At 44.8% G+C, this 7,858-nt stretch overlaps 1 protein-coding gene across 1 annotated transcript; it reads left to right on the top strand.

The window, feature by feature from the left end:
- The first annotated feature begins 4,347 nt into the window (after positions 1–4,347).
- On the top strand, positions 4,348–7,383 carry C23H10orf120 (chromosome 23 C10orf120 homolog). The gene is made up of 3 exons (XM_068961511.1): positions 4,348–4,538; positions 4,742–4,817; positions 6,628–7,383. The coding sequence occupies exons 1-3, from the start codon at positions 4,348–4,350 to the stop codon at positions 7,381–7,383; spliced, it is 1,023 nt and encodes a 340-aa protein (XP_068817612.1).
- The last annotated feature ends 475 nt before the right edge of the window (positions 7,384–7,858 follow it).

Below are 7,858 nucleotides of genomic sequence, written 5' to 3'. Positions count from 1 at the left end.
GTAAAGGGAACTATGATTCTAAAGCACACAGCCTCTCATATAAATTCTGAATATAGCACAATGTTAGAAAAGAGCATCATTCTTATAAACCAAAGGGGCCATGTCTGTAGGGACTCAGCCCTGGAGAGCAGGGATGTCCGGTGGGTCTTTGCAGAGCCAGCTTTCACTGAGTGGCAAAATCCACCAGAGGGTGCCAGAGCCCAGGAGGTGACTGCAGGACAGGTGTGGCTAGCGGAGGAAGAGAATCCTGGACTTTTTGTGTATGACCTGTGTACACACACATGCAAACACACACACGTACGAGCACTCCTCGATAGTCATTATAATATTAAGTTGGAAAATATACTTAAAGAAAAAGAGATAGAAAGTTAAGAAGTTCAAAAGAAAAGAAATTTTTAGAGAATGATATGAGAAATCATAAATATATATGCAATATTCCTACCTACAACAGGAAATGCTTTCTTAAACAAGTCATGAAAAGCAATAACCATTCAGGAAAAGGCTCATAAATTGGAGTGCAGCTGGAATAAAGGACATCTTTTTAAACTTAATTTTATATTAGAGTTGGTTTAGAATGCTGAATTAGTTTCAGATGTACAGCAAAATGGTTCAGTTATCTATATACATATATCCATTCTTTTTCAGATTCTTTTCCTTATGTGCTATTATTTCCTGTGCGCTATAGTAGGTCCTTGTTGGTCATCTGTCTTATATATCATAGTGTATATATTTTTAAAATTAATTTTTAGTGGAGTATAGTTGCTTTACAATGTTGTGTTAGTTTCTGCTGTACAGAGAAGTGAGTCAGTTATACATGTACATGTATCCACTCTTTTTTGGATTTCCTTCCCATTCAGGTTGCCATCGAGCTTTGAGTAGACTTCCCTGTGCTATACACTAGATTCTCATTAGTTATCTATTTTACACATAGTATAAATAGTGTATATATGTCAGCCCCAATCTCCCAACTCTTTGCACCCCCAAAAGGCATTTTTAAGAAAGGGATGAGGCTAGTCAACAGTAGGAGCAGATATTTGTAATATATTTTACTGGCAATGGGCTTATACAAAGAATATGTAAAGAAGTTGTACATATCAATAAGAAAAGCAATTACTAGAAAAAAAATGGACTAAAGTCCTGAATAGACATTTCACTAAGGGTAATCTCTTATGGGCAATAGAAAAAGTATTTGACTTCATTTGTAATCAGAAAAGTGTAAATTAAACCCACAATGACATATCACAACCTACCCACTAGTGTTAGCAAGAAGGAATTCTCATACACTATTGGTGGGATGGTGAATTATAAAGACATTTTTGAACAGAGCTGAGAATTCTCTAGGAAACTGACGATATACGTATCCTGCTGCTGCTGCTGGGGCTAAATCGCTTCAGTCGTGTCCGACTCTGTGTGGCCCCATAGACGGTAGCTTACCAATTTCACTCTTAGGTACACATCCAACACAGTAACTGCAAGGAAACCTGTATAATCATGCTCCCCAGATTAAAAAATCCAAATGTAAGCAACAGAAGACTGTTTAATAAATAAGACGATCATGCTAAATGACAATGAAAATGATTGAACTACAAGCATAACAACAGCAGAGTCTGGAAAATACGTTGAGGGGAAATGCAGGTGTGAAAGAATTCATACTGCATGAATCTGTTAATACGAAGTCCAAAAATGGGCAAAACCATGTACAAAAATGAAAACTCTGATATTAAAAAGCTATTCAAAAATTAAGCAAATCTTTAAAACCTAATACTTAGAAGTAGATTTGAGGGTTACTTTCTCATGTGTTGACTCGGCTGGGTCCTAGTGCCAGCCAGGGCTTCCCAGGTGGCGCTAGTGGTAAAGAATCTGCCTGCCAGCCAATGCAGGAGACCATGGTTAGATCCCTGGGTCAGAAAGATCCCCTGGAGGAGGGCCTGGCTACCCACTCCAGTATTCTTGCCTGAAAAATCCCATGGACAGAGGAGCCTACAGTCCATAGGGTTGCAAAGATTCAGACATGACCGAAGCAACTTAGCACACATGTATGCCCAGTCATGCTTTGGTCTGATCCATTATTCTGGATATTTATGTGAGGGTGTTTTTGGATGAGACTGGTATTTAAATCAGTAAACTTTGAGTAAAGCAGATTGCCTGGTGCTCCATAATGTGGGTGGGCCTGATCCAATCAGCTGAAGGCGTGAATAGACTGAAGACTTATGTCCCTTGAACAAGAGGCAATTCTCCCAGTGGTCTTGAACCTCTACATGGGCTCTCCCAGAGTCTTCAGCCTGCTGGACCACGCCGGCAGATTTTGGACCTTCCAGCCTCTACAATCATGTAAGCTAATTTCTTAAAATAAATTTCTCTCTTTTTCCAATTCCCACCCCAAACCCACCATAGTCGTGGTGACATCACTTCTGGCCAGCAAGGCATTGGTGTGTTATATCACTGTCTCTCTGATGTCTGGAGCAGCTGTGCCACCTTTTTCTACCTGAACCTGCTGAGCCAAGGCCATAGTTACTCCATCTCAATACCTGGATGGGACCAGGCTGCGGGTCCATGGCTAGTCCTAGAACATCTCCCACTAGCCCACAGTCCACTATTCATATCTCTGTTTTTCCTTCTAGTCCTTTTTCTTCTTGAATACTGTTGTATTGACACACCGAGATCATACCCTATATAAGTTTTGTATGGTCTTTTAAAAAATATCACATTACATCCTGAGCGTATTATTGGAAATTTGACTAAGACTTGATTTTTTTGATGTGTGCCATGCTTAGTCGCTCAGTCGTGTCCGACCCTTTGCAACCCTCTGGACTGTAGCCCACCAGGCTCTTCTTCTCATAGGGATTCTCCAGGTAAGAATACTGGAGTGGGTTGCCATGCCCTCCTCTAGGGGATCTTCTCAACCCAGAGGTTGAACCCAGGCCTCCTGCACTGCAGGCGGATATTTTTACCATCTGAACCAAGATCCATAATAATCTTTTTTTTTAATATATATTTTTTGGCTGTGTCAAGTCTTAGATGTGGCACAATCTTCAGTCTTCACTGTGGCCAGCAGGATCTTTAGTTGAGGCATGCAAATTCTTAGCTGAAGAGTGTGGGATCTAGTTCTCTGACGAGGGATTGAAGCCAGGCCAGCCCACCTGCCCTGGGAGTGCGGTCTTGGCCTCTGGACCACCAGGAAAGCCCCAGTCCTTAATATTCTATCATGCACCATTCATTGGTTGTTCCACAAATATTTGTGGAGTGCACCCTACATGCCAGGTGTTGTGTGGGTTGTGCAAACAGCTCTGTGTAGGACAAATGTGTGAGTCAATGCACACAGGGCAAGAGGCACTGTCTATACCGCTCCGCGGCACTGGCTGCTGATTTCCAGGTTCACGGCTGTTCTAGGGGAACTGAAATTGCCCCGGTATGGGAGAGGAGCATTGGTGTGTTTTAGATGGCTGTTATGAGCATGAGGCCTGGACATATCCCCACTTACGGGTGTTTTTTGGTAGAAGCAAAGGAAAGCTTCAGGACCAGGACTTGTCAGAGACATCGTCTTCCATGAGCTGCTTCGTTACTTTTTAAACTCATTTTTTTCAAAAGGTAATAGGCTCACATGGTTCTAAACAATACTGCACAAAACAATAATGTACACAATGAAAAGACTCATTGCCACCTTATCCATATCTGCCAGGTACCCACGTCTGATAACCATTTATGACTTTTTGCATGTATTATTCTAGTGCTTCTTTTTCCAAATGCAAGTGTACATGCTCATTTTTTCCTTTCCAATACAAAAAGGTTGTCTACAATTTATATACTTTTGTGCCTTGATTTTTGCACTAACAGTATTTCTCAGAGATATTTCCAGGTAAGCCAAGCCTGGCTTACCCAAAAGATAAGCAAGTTGTTAAGGCAGAGAGGGGTATTTGAGACATGAGGGGAGCATGTCTAGAAGCTGATTCCAAGAACCGTGAATAGAGTTCATGAATGGAGCATGAGGAACTAAGATTGGAGAGGCAGGCCAGTACCAGGGAGAGACTTCAGGTGATGAGTGTCCATCCAGGAAGAACTGAGCAGTCTTTATTGGCTTATAAGTGGCATTGATGTGGTCAGATCATCTCCCAGCTACACTTCTCTGCCCACTCTATTCCCCTGGACTCCAACATACCAAGACCATGGTGGTGTGTGTCCATTTCACCCCAAGGGATCATTTGATGCCTAAACTCAGACCTCACAATAGCTGCCACATAAGCCAGTTATGATGCAAGATGTTTGTGACTGTCCTCTGGGTTCACATTAAAGCTGTCTTAGAAAGAAAGTCCAGGCACTGACACCTCCCACCTAGCCTGGAGCCAGAGTATGATCAGAGAATGGGAGAATGGCTGTCCGAAGATTGGGAAACAGAGGGCTAGAGATTCAAGGGTCCAAGAAAGGATGACTACAGAGGGAAAGTTAAATAAGAATGGAATACCGATGCGAGTATTTAATATAAGCGATTCCTTCCTGAATAGAGAGTCCCAAGGGGATCTATGCCCTGCTTCACCACTGGGGTGAGTGCAACCTGTGCTTCTGGTCCATTCCCTCCCACCCATGTCAGATTTGAGGCCAAATGGAAGAGCCCACCCTGTGGCTGTAGACACCGTGATCACAGAGGCCTTATCCTGATCAACGTGGCATTTGTGAGATTTCCCACTCCAAACGGCAAAACTAGGAAGACCATTCCCAAGTTCTAATACACCTCTCTGCCTTCCAGGATATGGACCAAATTCTACAAGTTGGACCCACGCATTGCCCTCGGGAAATACTCCCCCTTGGAGAAAGAGATCCTAGTAAGTGCTGTGAAATTTATACGCAGGGAGGTCCCATGGAATCCAGGCAGTTAGGCTAGGAGAGTCAGAGTTTCAAAAACCACCAGCAACACAGGTGTGAGTCTCCCAAGCAGTGGAGGAGGGTTGGCTGAGTTAACTAGTGGCTTCCATATTTGCCTAGCAAAAGCAAAATACTCTCTTATTACAAAGTCCCAAGCAGGACTGTAACTACAAGTGATAACAAATCACGGAAGCAGCCTTTTCTCGAGCGCTTATCTTGCACTAGTTGCTTTCATATATGTTATCTTATGGAGACCTCACAGGGGCCTGTAAGAGCAATACAATTCTCTCAGATTCATAGTAGGTGAGACGGAAAGTCAGATTTGAACCCAGGCTCATCTGTTCCCAACGATCTATCCTCATTCTCACTATACAGGGTCTCGGGCACCCTCACGGATAGAGGGCAAGGGAGCCACGGGTGTCCTTTGTTCCTGTCAAATTGAGAACTTTAAAAAAATTTTCCATCATAAATGCTATATTTTTATTTTTTTGTTGTTGAGGTAAGATTGATTTAGAACATTATTGTTGAGGCAGTCTGAGAGCAGGTGGGAAAAGAATTTCCAGGCACAAACTGCAGAAAGGAGTGTGTTTATTAAAAAAAAAAGAGCAGAGATAAAGTGGGCACTTCGAGTGCAACAGGCTGACAACTCCTGACAAGCCAGGGAGAGTTGACCGCTTTTGTGAGTTAATAGCTGATTTGTATAGCCTCAAGAGAAAGACAGTTCCTGCTGGAAGTTTGGCGTTAGGTGATTGGGGCATGACAGGGTGTTTCCTGGAGTGGGCATCTTTGCCTAACTTGGAATCAGGAAGCTTGTTAGTGATGATCAAGGGGACTTTTGGTAAGGTTACAAAGGGGCCCGGTTGGCTTTGGTAAGGTTACAAAGGGGCCCGGTTGGCTTTGGTAAGGTTACAAAGGGGCCCGGTTGGCTTTGGTAAGGTTACAAAGGGGCCCGGTTGGCTTTGGTAAGGTTACAAAGGGGCCCGGTTGGCTTTGGTAAGGTTACAAAGGGGCCCAGTTAGCTTTGGTTCTGGGCTCTGCTTCTGTGGCCTTGGTGCAAGGCCTCACACCTGTGGCCTGCAGCAGGACTCAGCAATTACATCAGCGTCATGTGTACAACGTTGAGTTTCATATTTCTCTAAGTGCTACATGTGCTCCCCACCAAAATTTAGTTTTCTCCATAACCTTGCAGCTCATCTCCTTTACTCTTTTTTCCCTTCCCCTCCCCACTCTTCCTTCTCTGGTAACCACTACTCTTGTTTTCTCCCCTTTACTAATCCTTGATGGTGAGTGAAGTGAAGTCGCTCGGTCATGTCTGACTCTTTGCAACCCAGTGGGCTCCTCTGTCCATGGGATTCTGCAGGCAAGAATACTGGGGTGGGTTGCCATTTCCTTCTCCAGGGGATCTTCCTGACCCAGAGATCAAACCTGGGTCTCCCGCATTGCAGGCAGATGCTTTATCCTCTGAGCCACCAGGGAAACCTATACTAAGTGAAATAAATCAGATTGAGAAATAGAAATACTGTAGAAATTCACCCACACATGGATTATAAAAAAACTAACCAACAAACAAATGAACACATCAGTCCCCTTGAGATTTTAACCACCCCTCTCCCCACTCATCCCCCAGCCCCCTGCCCATTGGCCCTGGAGAAGGGGATGGCAACCTACTCCAATAATCTTGCCTGGAGCAGAGCCTAACAGGCTCAGTCCATGGGCTCGCAAAGAGTCAGACACGACCGATCGACTCACACACCTTTTCCCACTTGTCAGCGTCTAGGTGGCGTTCACACCGTGGCAGCCCGGAGGTTTCTGACTTACAAGCAAGAGGAAGAACGGGAAATGCTCAAGGAACTACAGACATTGTCTTCAGACTACAAACGGGCGGTGGACTATAGAAGGCAACACACCCCTCCTTGTGCCACCTGTGGGCCCCTGGGGAAAATGTGGACGGCCAAGGTGATCGTGTCCCCGGAGGAGTTCAGGATGCCCCGGCGGGAGAGGCTGAATGTCAGCAAGCACATAGAGCGTATGCAGCTGGCGAGAGCCCTGCGGAGCAAGCAGCTCCTACCCTATGTCGAAAGGTTTAGGGACTCGTCGTTTCTGCCTGCAGGGGGCCTGGGCCCCATGGCAAGGGCCAGGGCTGGGGAAGGCCAGGATGACGGCAACACCGATGATGGCAATGATGCCCATCGAAAGGGGAGAGGAGAGGCGGAGAGCAAAACCTCCAAAAGACAGGAAATAAAAATGAACGTCATTTTCAAGTCAGGAGAACCCAAAAATAGCATAACGTACCATCCAAATGATCTAAAGCCATTCCTCCCCACAAAGAAAGTGGAGAGGTCCATCACTGGCTTAACAAACAGAAGTCTTTTGCACGTGTCAGAATTTCCTGGCGACCTCATGCTAATGAATCAGGATTTTCTGTCTCGGGGGATCTACCCCAGTTATGCAGCACAGGCCACCCGTCTGGAAGAAGAGAATGCCTGGAAAGGGTACATGTGCAAAGTTGCTTCCCATCATTATTAAAATGTTATTTATCTCCATGGTAACCCAGCCTCCTGGTCCTTCTTATTCCTGCAGCTCTGCCCCAGGTGGCTTCTCTCTCTCTCTCTTTTTTTTTTTTTGCTTTAAAAAAACTTTTCATTTTTAAAAGTTTTTATTTTATATTGGAATGGGGTTGATTAACAATATTTCAGGTGTACAGCAGAGTGATTCAGTTATTTATATTAATATTTTTTCGAGGTTCCCTGGCGGCTCAGCTGCTTAAGAATCTGCCTGCAATGAGGGAGACCTGGGTTCGATCCCTGGGTTGGGAAGATCCCCTGGAGAAAGGAAAGGCTACCCGCTCCAGTATTCTGGCCTGGAGAATTCCATGGACTGTCTAGTCCAAGGGGTTGCAAAAGAGCCAGACAGGACTGAGCGACTTTCACTTCCACGTTCTTTTTCGCTTCCCAGGTGGTACAGTGGGAAAGAATCCACCTGCCAGTGCAGAGACAGTCCA

The sequence above is a fragment of the Capricornis sumatraensis genome, chromosome 23 (assembly GCF_032405125.1).
Source record: "Capricornis sumatraensis isolate serow.1 chromosome 23, serow.2, whole genome shotgun sequence".
In the NCBI taxonomy this organism is placed as follows: domain Eukaryota; kingdom Metazoa; phylum Chordata; class Mammalia; order Artiodactyla; family Bovidae; genus Capricornis; species Capricornis sumatraensis.
The sequence above is the reverse complement of the archived record's forward strand: the minus strand, read 5'-3'. Positions and strand labels throughout refer to the sequence as shown.